General features: G+C 45.8%; 1 protein-coding gene across 2 annotated transcripts in view; it reads right to left on the reverse strand.

Moving 5' to 3' along the window:
* PAPPA (pappalysin 1) overlaps window positions 1-13,347 on the reverse strand; it is a 365,052-nt gene that overhangs the window by 74,768 nt on the left and 276,937 nt on the right. For both annotated transcript variants that reach the window (XM_061477061.1, XM_061477060.1), the window contains exons 9-10: window positions 13,232-13,323; window positions 750-946 (exon numbers count right to left, since the gene is read on the reverse strand). In XM_061477061.1, coding sequence (XP_061333045.1) covers window positions 750-946; window positions 13,232-13,323 — 289 coding nt within the window. The remainder of the gene's footprint in view (window positions 1-749; window positions 947-13,231; window positions 13,324-13,347) is intronic.

The raw sequence follows: 13,347 nt of genomic DNA on the forward strand, positions 1-13,347 counted from the left end.
GCAAGGGACAACAGTGGATGCTCAAGGAGGAACATACAAAGCAGCTCCTATATCTATATCTATATCCTCTACTATATCTTGCATCCTCTAAAAAACATCAATAAGCAACATGGGCTTTCCTGAGTCAGGTTGCATCTGGACTGTTGCATCTGCATCATGTACAGCTCTGTTTTCCAGGCATTTGTCTAATGTCTTTTTGAACTCATTTGGATCTAATTCTTTCAGGGAGACAAAAGGTAAAGTTATGGTAACTGGAGCTATTTATGTTACAAAGGAGACATGTAAGAAGGGGGTTAAAACTAATGAATGGCTTTGGGAATGGACGGGACCTTTCTCAGAATAGAACAATAGGGTGCTTTTATGAAACTGAGAGACAGAAAACACAAAACTATTAAAAAGAAAGAACGCTCCTTTGTGTTATTCAGCATTAGCCTTCAGATCTCATCGCCACAAGACAGTAGCCTGTGCTAGCTGCAGAGAGCCTGTCTAGGCTTTTTGGTGGTGATAGTTGCTCGAGGTGGCTCCTACACAGCATATTGAATGCATGATTGGAACTGAATTTCAACTCTTCACTACTTATCAGGCTCAGAAAGAGAGAAACTGCTGTCAGGGGCCTTCCTTGGTGAAGCAGCAAGTTAACGGGCAGAGGAAACATCACACACCAATGTTGACCATTGAGCTACATTCATGACTGTTGCTTCTTGCTGGACTTTGCTCTCCAAGACAGGAAAGAACACATGCTTTCTTACCTGGGTTGCTGCTGGCTGACCGATGACCACCCATCCTGGACACTGCTGGTCACTGTGATGTGAGACGGAGACGTTGGAAGCCCACTGATCCAGGAAGCCTTTGGGAGTGTAAACACCACAGTCTTTGATGCTGGTCATTTGCTCAAATTCCTCACATACTCCATCACCATCATGGAAATAGCACCTGCTGGGTTCATCTGCCAGGAAGAAGAGAAATCACGAAGCGCTGGTTACAGGTAGCAATGTAAGAACTAGGACCTGATAACATCAGTGTCCTGTATCTGCTGGACCAGGTCACTGGGAAGTGAAAGCACTCCTAGGCAATAGCAAGGTGATTTAAAAAAAGCCAAGCAACGATAGTCAACTTTTATATTGGGCAATTCCCCCAAGACATTTCCTAATGTAAGGGGATTTCTGCTTATTTTCATCTATCTCCATTTGAAAAGATGGAGACAGAAGAAAGCAGAGACAGAAAATACATAGAGAGACAATGTGGGTGTTGGCGTAATTCCACCAACTTGGATGGAAAAACGCCAGCAGAGGGGCTGGTCTGCAACGTTTCCCTTTTTGCTTCTAAAAGATATCTGCAAAACAACAGCAGCAGCAGCAACTGTGAATTTTGGGATGGTGAAAACTGCCAAGTTCACAGTTGTAGTGACCAAAGGGCCTAAGGGATCTGTTTATCCACAGAGCAGACACAGTATACAATGTGTGAGGGTAAGCTTGCCACATGCACACACGGCTTCAACCAACATGACTCAGATTTGACCTGAAAGGATCAAAAGCAGCAGGAGACTTTATTATCCTCGTCCATTTATTCTGTGGCTTCTCTAATGAGACTGCCAACAAAGATGCCAAATTTTTGAGGTTGTTTCTGTAACACTGGCCCATTAAAAACTGAACTGAGATCCATCTACTCTTTTCAAACAGACTGCATAGCAATAATGACTTTCAGTCATTAGAGTACTCTCTGAAATGGAAACCTTTGACCTGTTGGTATCCTATTTTGTATTGTATTATCATTGCCAGTCCCCAGAGGTATCCAGTTCTGACAGCCTGTTGTATTTTTGTCTGGCAAATAAGCCTGCTGAAAAAAAAAAACCTGGTAGGAAATTAGCCAGAGCTGCTAGCTGGACTGATGGAAGCGATCCCTAAGGAGAGTCCTGCCGGTAGCATTGGACTATCTCGAGCTAGGTGTCAGAAAATCCAACGGCTGCTCAATTTTGAGCTACTTCCAAACTACTAAATCCCCTGTTTATTTTTCCTCCTAGTTTACACAGTGAAATACCACCATGAGCCAGAAAAAATCAGTTTATTGCAATTCAATTATTTAATGACTTTCACTCCTTTTCCCCTCCCGTCCTCCCAGTCCCCCGTGAAAAATTCCAGGTCCTTCTGAGAGTGTGAGTTTGAAAGAATGGAGAAGTCAATCATTATGGTTTCGTTTCATCATGACCTCTGCGGACAACTCGTGTACGTGGGTAAGTGTTGGGAGCTGTGTGTTTGCTGGGCCAGCGCTGTGAGCTGGTGAAAAGGAGCCAGCAGGAACCTGGAAGCTGTTCAGCTGTATGAGTGCAGCCCTGCGCCTGAGATGGGGTGGCCAAACTCCTTGACCCTACATGTCACGTCTTAAAATCTTCATATGGCTGGGAGCCACTGAACATATACCACACACCTCGAATGGCTGGGAGGAGGAGGCTTGGGAGAGTGCTTCACAGGGAAGAGATGACAATGGCTCCCCGGGGTGTCCCATTGCTCCGCGGTGGGAAGGGGCTCTGTGGATGCGCAGATGGGCCCTAAGGCAACCCAGCAGTGCTGGCCCCAGCAGCCACTGCCTTGCCTTTCCCAGGGCCTATCGCCCAACAGCACTGATGCCAGCAGGGCCATGCTAGTCCTCATCTGATATTGACCCAGCTGGGAATGTGAACTTGAACTGGTCATGAACGATACGTGCCCTGGGAGCCACAGTTTGGACATCCCTGCGACATACCTTGTTTCTCTGTAGGGCTTATCAGTGCTGGCACAGTGCTGCACAAGTGTGGCTCATTCACACTGTGATGGCCATGGAGGCAAAGCCTTGGTTCCCTTCACCTTATCCTTATGCATTTCTTGTTCTGCTCCTTTCTCTGCAGAGCAATAGCAAAGCGTAGGCCAGGTCTCTGCTGTACCCAAGAACAGCAGGATAAAAGCTAAGCAGCTTGCCCGCCTTGGAGCACTATGTCCCAGTTTGAGTGAGAGTCTCAGCAGAAATCCCTGAGAAACATTCAGCTCTGGAAAGCCTGTGGTCAGCAATCAAAAATCCTCAGAAACAAATCCCAAACATATGAAAACATGGATTTTTTTTTTTTTAAAAGGGTTTCTTTGTCATTTTAGGAAAAGAGGCTTATTTCTGTAAAAAGCAAAAGAAAGGAAAACACACACCCTATTAAAAAGACCCAACATTCAGCCTGTTGACATATGCACAGTCACATATACACTTACAGTGAAATACCAGCACCCAAGAGCACCCTGCTACACACCCACACTGACAGAAGCACTGACACACAAACACATAGACACTCTCTTTACACATCCCCAGAGCAGCCACCCTACTGATGCAAACACATCCCCAGAAACTCACAGCCTCATTTTAGGCATTTAGACAGCGTTTCCCTGGCCTTCCTAAAGAACTGACTTCTTTTCATGACAGGCACTGAAGCAAGCACAACGTTTATATAGCAACATACTCCTGCACTGGCTCCAAATGTTCCCTCCTAATGCGATGATAAACGTAATGGGCTTCTGATAAGATCATGTGTTTGGGTTAAAAGAATACTCAAGACCTACTCCAACCCGATGACTTAATTCATACTCACATGGATGGGAAGGCAGCCTTTGAATAGCTGTGATCCAGGCCAGCGTGTGATCCTAACAGAGGCTAATTTGTTCCTGATTATGCTTAAGACCCCAATAAATCTGTCTGCTTGGAGTCTGCAAAACCCAAGGGAGGAACCGAATGGAGAGGTTGGGATGTCTGAATTAAATGGAGACTGCCTAAATGATTAACCAAGTCTTACTGAACTGCACTGTCATGAGGCCTTCGGCTGTGCTGGTCCTGGAGAGTGGCTGCACCCTGCTCTCCACCACAGCATGGGGCTGGATGACATAAGAGCTGAGAGATCAGGTACTCGCTTGCTTTTATGTGCTTTGAAAAATGATGGTGAAAGTGGCTTTACAACCCTGGTTTTCATTTAAGGAAAGAAAAAGAAAGGAAAGAAATAGTAAGTCCTACTATTGACACACCATCCTGTAGCACGCACTGTCATGCTTTGAGGGGAGCGTTGGTGAGAAGAGCAGGTCATGCCTGCCCATGAGGCTCTACACCTGAGTGACAGCAAAGAGGGGGACTTCTTTAAATCATGAGAGCACTGATGAAGGCATCAATCTACGACAGCCAAAGGTGGTGCATCACCAGGTGGGCTGCCAAAAAGCAGACGCTCTTCCTTCCACAGGTGCTGAGCACCAGCTCCTACTCCTGATTCTTACTGTGGTCTTGGATGCTCGGTAGGTTACATGTTGGGCTTCATATTTTCATAAAGTAAAGAGCGACCAGATTGTTTCTTCCTACGATTGCCCTCACAAAATAAAAGCTAACAGGCTTCTTCCCTTTCCACAGTGGTGTGAAGACAGCCCAGTTAAATCCGCAGAGTCCTACAGGATCAAAGCCAGGGAGGGCAGTGTCAGCAGTGGTGTTTTTCTAGGAAGCAGTAGCTAACATCTTTATTTCCATCATGGTGCAAAATGCCTTTTATGTTCTATTCTCAACTACTGTGACATGAAAAGCATCCAGGTCCTGGGTAATATGAGCTAACTTTTGCTTCCATAGAGACCTACAAGCTCCCAAGACCTTTTGAAGGTCACAGCGCTGTAGTGGTCACATATGGCCTGCATCACGGACTTGGTTCATCAACACCGCGGACTTCTCACTTCAAAGTTGAATCTGATTTGAAGGAGATATGGAGGAAGGGAACATGAAGGAAATCCGATTTGTCCTCAAGGAAAAAAATGACTTCAAAAAATTACAAAGCAGTTGCCTGGAAATCCAGCTTAAATCTAGAACAGCAAAATGTCTGCAGGCACAGCACCTGGCAAGAGACAGCACCTCTGGGGATTGACAACAGATGCTAAAGGATCCTGAGCTGAACTCGGGGAACACATATTCATTCAAGCAGCCTGAGCTCCTTTTCCCTGACAGCGTTCTCACTGAAGGCACAAAAATGTTGGGGCCAAACCAAAGTTGCTCTTGTTTGGGGAAAAGGCAGTCTCCTGATCAGCAACATCTGGGAATCCCTGAATGCTCCATGGCAGACACCAACCCAGAGAGGGGGATTTGTTGGGAAGACAGACTAGCAAGACTTGGCCTGCTCACTACTGCATTGGGCTGCAAGATCTTAGGGCTCCCGTGCATTGTGTGAACTCCGTGTCTCCTTACTTCTTCAGCTGCTTGAACACAGTGCAAAAGGCAGATTTTGGATTGAAATACAATCCCCTCATGTAGGGTTTAGAGATAAAAGGGTGCACAAGGTAAGGCAGAGGGTTTAGGCAGTGCTTGCAGGCACCTGCCAGCCCAGGTCTGGATGAGCAGGTATCTCCCCATCACAGTTACCTGTTTGAAGTGAGGCTGGAAAATCCCCAGCAAAATGAATGAATTCTGGTACAGATCAGGAAGCAGACATGCAGGATACACACTTATCTGTCATAGGCAGCCTTCCACCTCATTAAAAAGGAAAAAAAAAGAGATCAAGGGATCCAATTCATAGCACAGGGCACATCCTCCTTGAGGCTTTGAATGTCCGAGCCGCATAGTCAAAGTGCTGGGGACAGACACTCGGGGCAGCTTCCTGTTTTCAGCTGGAACGCAGTGATTGGCATCAGCATAGTCTTCTTTTGTGCAATAACTACTATTTTTTCTAAAGGCCAGACAAAAAAAAGGAGTATTTTTAAGCTCAGCTGTTTACTTGGGGCTGTTTCCAACTCTAACAAGCCTCACGCCACATAACTATTTGTCCGAAAGAGAAAAAAAAAAAAGAGGGGGAAGAGGGGTACAAAAATGCAGAAGCATTGTCTCAAAGTAACAAGATCTTGGAACAGAGCAAGCTTAATTTTAACCCCCGGGAGGTCTGTCCAAAGGTGTCCAGCTCTTTTCAGACACAGTGAGGCACGAATCACAGGCTCGCTCAAGTCAGCAACTTGTACAGAAGCAGGATTTTACCAGCACATCACTTAACTGTAAGGTCCTTTCGAACCCTAACTATCCTCTGATTCTATGATTCTATCTCCAGCACTGGTGTTTAAGTTTACAGATGAGAAGAAACATATCCAGAGGTTTCTATCGCAAAAGGAGAAATAATTCCACTGCAGATCACAAGAACCCGGCAGCTGAGTGATAGCAGAACCTGCTCCATCTATTTCTATGGGAGTTTCACCTTTGGCTTCAGTGGGAAGAGAGTGAATAACCTGGCCTGCTTCCAGGATATCTGCTAATCTCTTCTTTAATATTGAAGAAGCCAGAGACAGAGAGAGATTTCCTGCTACGGTAAAATATTCGAGAGTTATTTTCCTTCCTGGATGTTCGGGTTTGAGAAGAGGAAAAACCATTACACAGAGCTTGGGCAGACCTTGCCGAATAAAGTTGCGTATCAATAAATGGTGACGTTTTCCTTCCATGAAATAAAACAGACACCTTGGAAATGAAGGCAACACGGGTGTTGCAATCTACTGCAGCACATCCCGGGGCCTCGCAGGAGGCTTTTTTCCCCCTGCACAACATGACAATCGTGTCTGAGCATCTCCTGAACCGAGCATGCGGAACGCGGCTCCCTGGTAACTCAGCTGCTTCGTGGAAATACATTCCTGGGCTTGTCCTTTGTCTGGCGTGAGCCGGCTCCTCAGTATGATATAGCGGTTGGGGCACAATAATTATGCAATTGATCTGCATGCTGCAGACAGATACAATTACAACTCTCTCGCAGAGCCCGGCACTGAAATCGGATATTTCACCTCCAAGAACACGAGCCTCTGTCACTTGAGAGAAAGGATATTTCCCGTCACTGGCAGTGGTAGTAAGACCTTATCGGCTCTGTGGCTTGCCAAAGGGAGCCAATGTGGCCTTCCACCAACCACGCATGCTCTAAAAGCACTCCAGTACACGTTCTGGTCACTCTTAATCTTGTTCCCTTCCCTGGGTGGTTGGATAAATCTGAAAAGCAAGGCTGGGAATGTTTCAGTGTTTCCTCAGACTTACACAGATTTATTAGCTAAACTTGGAGACTGTCTGACTGAAAATCTTGAGGCTTCTGTCACACATGGCAGCAGCCACTCTGAAGGCAAGAAGACTGGCCAATGTGGCCCTTCCCGACACCTGGCCCACTTCCTTGGGAAGCTGGGAAGAAGCCCAGGAGTAAAAAAATAGTGGTGCCAGTCACCAGGGAGCACAAACTGCTTGTTTGTGAGTGTGGTTGGATGTCATTATGTTATTGCAAAGGAAGGTCTTGTGCTCAGCATCATCCTCTAAACACAGCAAGTTGCTGTTGAGTCACAGAGGATGCTCTGAGGAGTGAAGCATGGCCAGCCATGGAAGCGCTGATCCATGGAGAGCAATGCATGAGGGACACAGCAAGCAAAGGAGTAATCCTTCCGTTGGGCTGTCATTGTAGCTGTGTCCTAAAAACCAAAGCTGGAATGAACTGGGCTGGAGTCACTGGCCTAGAGAAAAATGCAGGCAAATACCACTCCATCCCACATTCTCCCCCACAAAAAAGCATCTGTCCTTTGTGTTTTACTGCCTGAGATGCCTGCTCTCTCTGCTCTGTGGCTCAGCTGGCCCTGCTAACATTGCACTATTAATGATGACAGTCTGAAAATCACTTTGAGAGACTTTATGACTATGTTGTGATTACTAACTTGCCAAATGAGTGCTTAGACATTTTAGAACATGTAGCCACACTCCCACGAGCTGCAGGAAACCGTCAGCTTCAAAGCATTTGCCTTAAGCTGACTGATTCACACAAATATCATCTGAATGGCCCCAGTCAGTAAAATCATTGCTACTTGCCATTAAATTCTGCTATAGAACCTCAGCTTCTGAATCGACAGCAATACTCTTTCCCAAGCTCCTTGGTCAATGCTTTAGTCTTATTGATGCCCTGTGAGATGCTGAGTTTCTCTTGCAAGGTGGCTCAGTTTCTCCCATGCTGTTGTTCTACTGAAAGCCCTGAGCAGGGTCAGCCAAGGCCTATTTAATGTTCATGAAAGAAGGCAAAATCACCATTAGCTGCTGTGTGGGGCCAGGGTTTCGGCAGTCAAAGCCGTGTTCCTGTGCAGGGGTATGAGGAAGGGAGGGAGAGAGGATGGGAGCGAGGCACGCTCTCAAAGCATGCCCACAATGAATATGGATGGTCATCCATCAATTTATTTTAAGCACATTACTCCTCTGTCAGAAAGGGAAAAAAAGGAAAAAGAAAGAAAGGAAAGAAAAGACATATAAAATTAGGTTTGTGTCACTCATTTAACACTGCAATTTCCCTAGAGGATTATGCACCAAACAGAGATAGCAAGCTCATGAATATTAATCGCTTCCCTGAATGCAATGCAGCCCGCCAAACAATAAGATTAGGGGAAAGTGCTATGCTTAATTTATGGATAATGGGAGAGGTAAAGGATAGAGCTCCCACAAAGGTAAGGCTCACAGCTGGAAGGAGAGGCCTCTGAGGAGGAGAAGGACAGATCCAGATTTGTAAGGTAGCAAAAAACCACTTGAGGCCAAGCAGGAGCGAGAGAAAAGGTGTTTAAAGAACATTGTCAAATTAAAATCATACTTTTCCCTGACCCGGAGTCTAATGCTTCAAGATGCCAGGAACTGGGGGTAAACTCAAGAGCTAGGTGTATTTATTTTCTCTTTTCCTCTACCCTGTGCCTTTTCTTTGTGTTTTACATCCCTGAGGCCCTGATCCAACAAAGCAGGGAGATGTGTGTCTAACCTGAAACACTCACATTCTGCAGCGGGACCACTCACATGTGGAAGTAAGCGGAAGCGCTGCCCTGTTTTGCTGTAAAAAGGCTTTAGGAAGAGTCCCTTATAAGCAAAGGAGATAAAGCGTAGCAATAACAACACCAATAAGATGCAATTGAAAACCCCATAAATTACCTGGCAAACTTAAGGGTAGATAGAAGTTCTGCAGCAACTTCCCAGCTGTGGTTCAATGTGTCTATCAGCCCTTACTCATCTCTTTTCATATTACTTTCTCTCCCCCTCCCTTCTTTTTTATTGATCTCTGCATCTTTTTTATCATATCCTTCTCTTTCTTCAGCCCTGGTGAGCTAAATCAATGCATAATGCACATCACACTCAACAAAAGGAATGCAAATGAAAGCAGCGCTCTTTTTCAATGTCCGCACATATATCTAGATGCATGTGTACAACCTTGGTGTGTGGGAGAGTGCACGCCAAGGACAAGGTGCTCAGCTGCTTGTTAGACACCCATTTCTCAATGGATCAAGTGCAAAAAAGCTCTGGGTTCCCACAACTGCAAATCGTAACTCTTACAAATGGGGCCTGTTTTACACAGGGCTTGAACTTGGCTGGGATCCGCAGTAATCACAGAAATCAGTTATCCCGGGAGGAATCAAGAGCAAGGTGAAAGAAAAGCAGCCAAGAGGTAGGAGAGGGGTGCATCGGTCACAGCGGACACAACCACAGCTCGCTTGGCTCCTACGTATCCAAAGGCCAAGTGAAACTTCTCCACTGGGACCCGATTCTGTGCGGGGAAGGAGATAAAATGTGCAAAACGAGCTAGGCGAAGGAGAGGAGGGGAATAAGTAGAGATGATGGATTTCAGGATGGGGAAGGGTGAATGTGCCACAGAACTTAAAGGAGGAGTACTGCCAGATGCTGCCATTAATTAATGAATCAATCTCGCTGTCACTCTTCAGCATGTTGCAGGGAGAAAACGCTATTCATCTTATCTGTTTTCTGTTACTTGCCTTTGTGCTCAGAGAAGGCCAGGACAGCCTGACAGTAAGACCACACAGTTTTCTTCCCTGCCTCCCTCCCTCCTTCCCCCGCGCCCCTCCTCCCGTGGCAGAGCAGATTGATCCACTGTTATCTGATTAGAGAGGAAAGGAGGAAGGAAAACAACACTGAGAGGAAAAAAAAACCCTCTAATTTTATTACAGGCACTAGCGCAAAGTGTCTTGAGAGCCTCGTGCCATTCAGACAAAGGGAAGTTGGGCAATTAAAAAACCCCATAAGCCTCATGAGCCTAAAAGGCAAAGGGAGCAGGAGAGGCAAAGGGACACCTGCAAACAGGCTGCCTCCATCCTTGGAGATACCTTGAGCACAGCGGAACATGACCCTGAGCAACATGCTCCAAATTGAAGCCGGATCTAACTTTAAGATTGATCCTCCTTGGACCAGAGAACTCCAGGGACTCCTTCAAACCTTAATTATTCTGTGAGTCATGGCTCTAAAGCTAAAGCTTGATGGTGTTTGAGGGCTCTGTTGTATCTCTCTTCTACCAAATGAGGTGACTTGCTTGGTCTCTGCTTTGGAAGGAAGAAGCTCACTTGGGCTTGGCTATCAAACCTCCTGCTATGAATCTTTCCGTGGTGATGCCCCTTCAACCCTGCTTTTGCAAACAAAATGTTTAGTGATTATTCTCAGCCACGTGGGACCCAATCCTGCAGACAATCTGTGACAAGCACCGCATTCACCGCTGTGGTTCGAGTTGCCAAAGTCTAAAGAATGCCTTGTGGTAGTTCAGAAACATGCCTGGAAGGAAACGTTTGCAAGATCAAACCCTGAGGCCCCCAGTTCAGCAAAGCCTCTGAACATGTGTTTGAGGCTAACGGCATTCTTCGGTGAAGGGGAGTGATTCCCCGGGCTCTAAAGAGCTACATAATACAATAAGAACATCACTGCAAAAATAACACTGTCTGGAATAATTACTTCTTGTCCTACAGGATTATAACATGTGTTGGCCTTGTAAATATGGAAATGAATTACCCTTATTTTTCTGTGCTTCTCAAACAGGGACTCAAGCATCCCAAGAAAACCCCTCACCAGATTCAAAGAAGACTTTTGTTTGGCTGAAGGCAGAAGATCCAGTCTTATACTATTCTATTGTGGAGAATGCTGAAGGTTTGCACTTTCTGGTTAGTGTTTATCATGCACTATGCACAGCCATTCTCTTCCTCAACACCTTTATGTTTTCTGGTGAGATTTGAATGCTTGGCATGTTAAAACAGAATACAAGTCAGCGCTGTTCATTTGTCTGAAAGATGAGCCAGTCATTTATCTTTAGCTCTTGATATCCTAATTCATGGTGGTCCAGCACCCACAGATACCAACAGGACCCGTTTCACAGTTATTACCTCCTCTGAACCTTTCTTAGGGACTTGATGAAGGCAGTGGTTACCCCAAAACAGCAGCATCTGGTCTACCCTTATGCACACACACCATCACTGCCACAGCAGTCTCTCCACCACAGCTGTAAAACCACCCAACAAAACCTCTGTAAGGTGTGTATCCACGCAGCTTTCCAGTGATTCAGGTACCCTGCTTCACCTGTGTCCTCATATTTTGTATATCACAAAGCAGGTTGATTTCATTCCCTTTTGTAATCCAGGACCTGTGCAAAACCACAACCTTCCAAAGGCCATGACAAACAAACAACATTTTACCTCTGGAATTCCCCTTTCCAACACAAGCAAATCTGAACATCACTTCCTCTGTAATGGCACAGAAATAGCTGTGTGTATGTTTTCATTGCTTCATGTTCTAACTGTATTGCTGTCAGACAGGTTTTTATCACATTCTGAACCAGCCCTGTTGCTGGTGCTGGAGATGAACATGTACACAGGTACAGAGCAGGCTCCCGCACTCACCTAGCAGGACAATGCTGTGTGGTCCAAAGCCTGGGACACCCCACTCTTACTCCTGTCCATCGATCCTTTGGAGCATGATGCAGCTCCTGCCCAGCCCACACAAATAAGTTTCCTTAAGAACCAGTATACAAAGGGGAGGATCTGGGTCATGTCCTAATGTAACGCTGGGATGTGGTCAAAGTACAGACCCAGACCTGCTCTTGAGCAGGGTGATACAGATGCAACCACACAGCTCCAACCCGACCCCTTGCTGGAACCTCGCGCTCTGCCTGACTTTTGGAGAACCCAAAACATTTGCATAAGTGTTTATCTCACTTTCAAAATATTATGACTAATCTCTTTCAGTGCTTGAGGCTCTAATGCAGCAAGTGACTTGAAACACAAACCTAACTTCAAGACCACCAATAGTCACAATTAGCCTGCACCATAAATATGCTCAGATTTCAAAAGAGCTATTTACATATGTAAATATGTAAATAAGAACATCACCAAATTAGGCCTCAAGTCTCACAGTGTGGGATGCTGAAGTAAAACTGCAGCCATTATGACGAGACAAGCTGTCCCCAGCTTACCACCCAAGGGAAACATGGTGCCTGTGAGGTCCCCTCTACGTTGCTCCAGGCACAAGAGGTAATCATCAGATTGCCAAAAAGAGCAAATTTCAGTCTTGCCAACATTGTATTATCTGCTTAGGACTGATGCCCTGAGCTGAATGATCACTAGATGGGACCGAGTATTTGCTTGGTGAGACCAGGAAAGGAATCTCATAGAACTTCTTGAGAAGAAGATGACCATTTATAAACACTTGCTTTGGCTGCAGAAGGCTTGCACGTTTCATCCTTCCCTAGCCCTCACTGAGCCCTCGTTGGGAAATGGAATCCCACAACATAGGGACACCCCACAGAAGGTGCAGTGCAAATTGGTCTCCATTTCCCTTCTCTGCCTCCAGCATTCCTAGAGAGTTTAATGAATATGTAAAGCTCGCAACTGCAGCCCTGCTATCCCCGATAGCTCCAGCATCTTCCGGCCATTGTCCTTACTGGTTTTGCTAATCAGAGCAAACCAGGCTTGCAAATGAAATCTGATTAAGTAGTTTTCACCTCTGAAAAAGGGGATTAGCTAGACCTTTGATCCTCAGATATTGATTTGCAACTCAAAGGAGGTGTGACCTCAGCCGGACTTGCTTCTGGTCTCAGTCCCTTCCCCTTTCACTCCTCCTCCTGTTTACCAGGAAAAAAATCAGTTCATGTCTTCTCACATAGCCAGATCTAAAGCCTATTGAAGGCAGTGGAAAACCACCCACTGACTTCAATGGGCTTTGGATCAGTCCCACAATGGCTGACTTAGCCCTAAGTCCTAGGCTGTTTCAAAGCCAGCAGAACCAATTTCCCATCAAAATGACCAGAAGCTGGGAAGATATGTTCGCCTTTCAAACCTACAAATTCCACCTTTTTTTCTCTCTTCCATGACAACTCTTCAGCTGGAAATGCTGAAAATGCTGTTGATATTTTTCCCCTTGCACTCTACGTAGAGTTGGTGCCCACCGTGAGCAGACTTACCGATGCAATTAAAGGACAACTCCTGCAGGCAGAACAGGGAGCAGCCATCACCGTTGATCTTGTTCATGTCATCACATTCTTCCCCCAAGTCTCTGCAGGCAGGGCATACACATACA

Source organism: Pezoporus flaviventris, unplaced genomic scaffold (assembly GCF_033815535.1).
Source record: "Pezoporus flaviventris isolate CSIRO_AGI_PZ_B2104156 unplaced genomic scaffold, CSIRO_AGI_Pfla_v1 ptg000097l, whole genome shotgun sequence".
Lineage (NCBI taxonomy): Eukaryota > Metazoa > Chordata > Aves > Psittaciformes > Psittacidae > Pezoporus > Pezoporus flaviventris.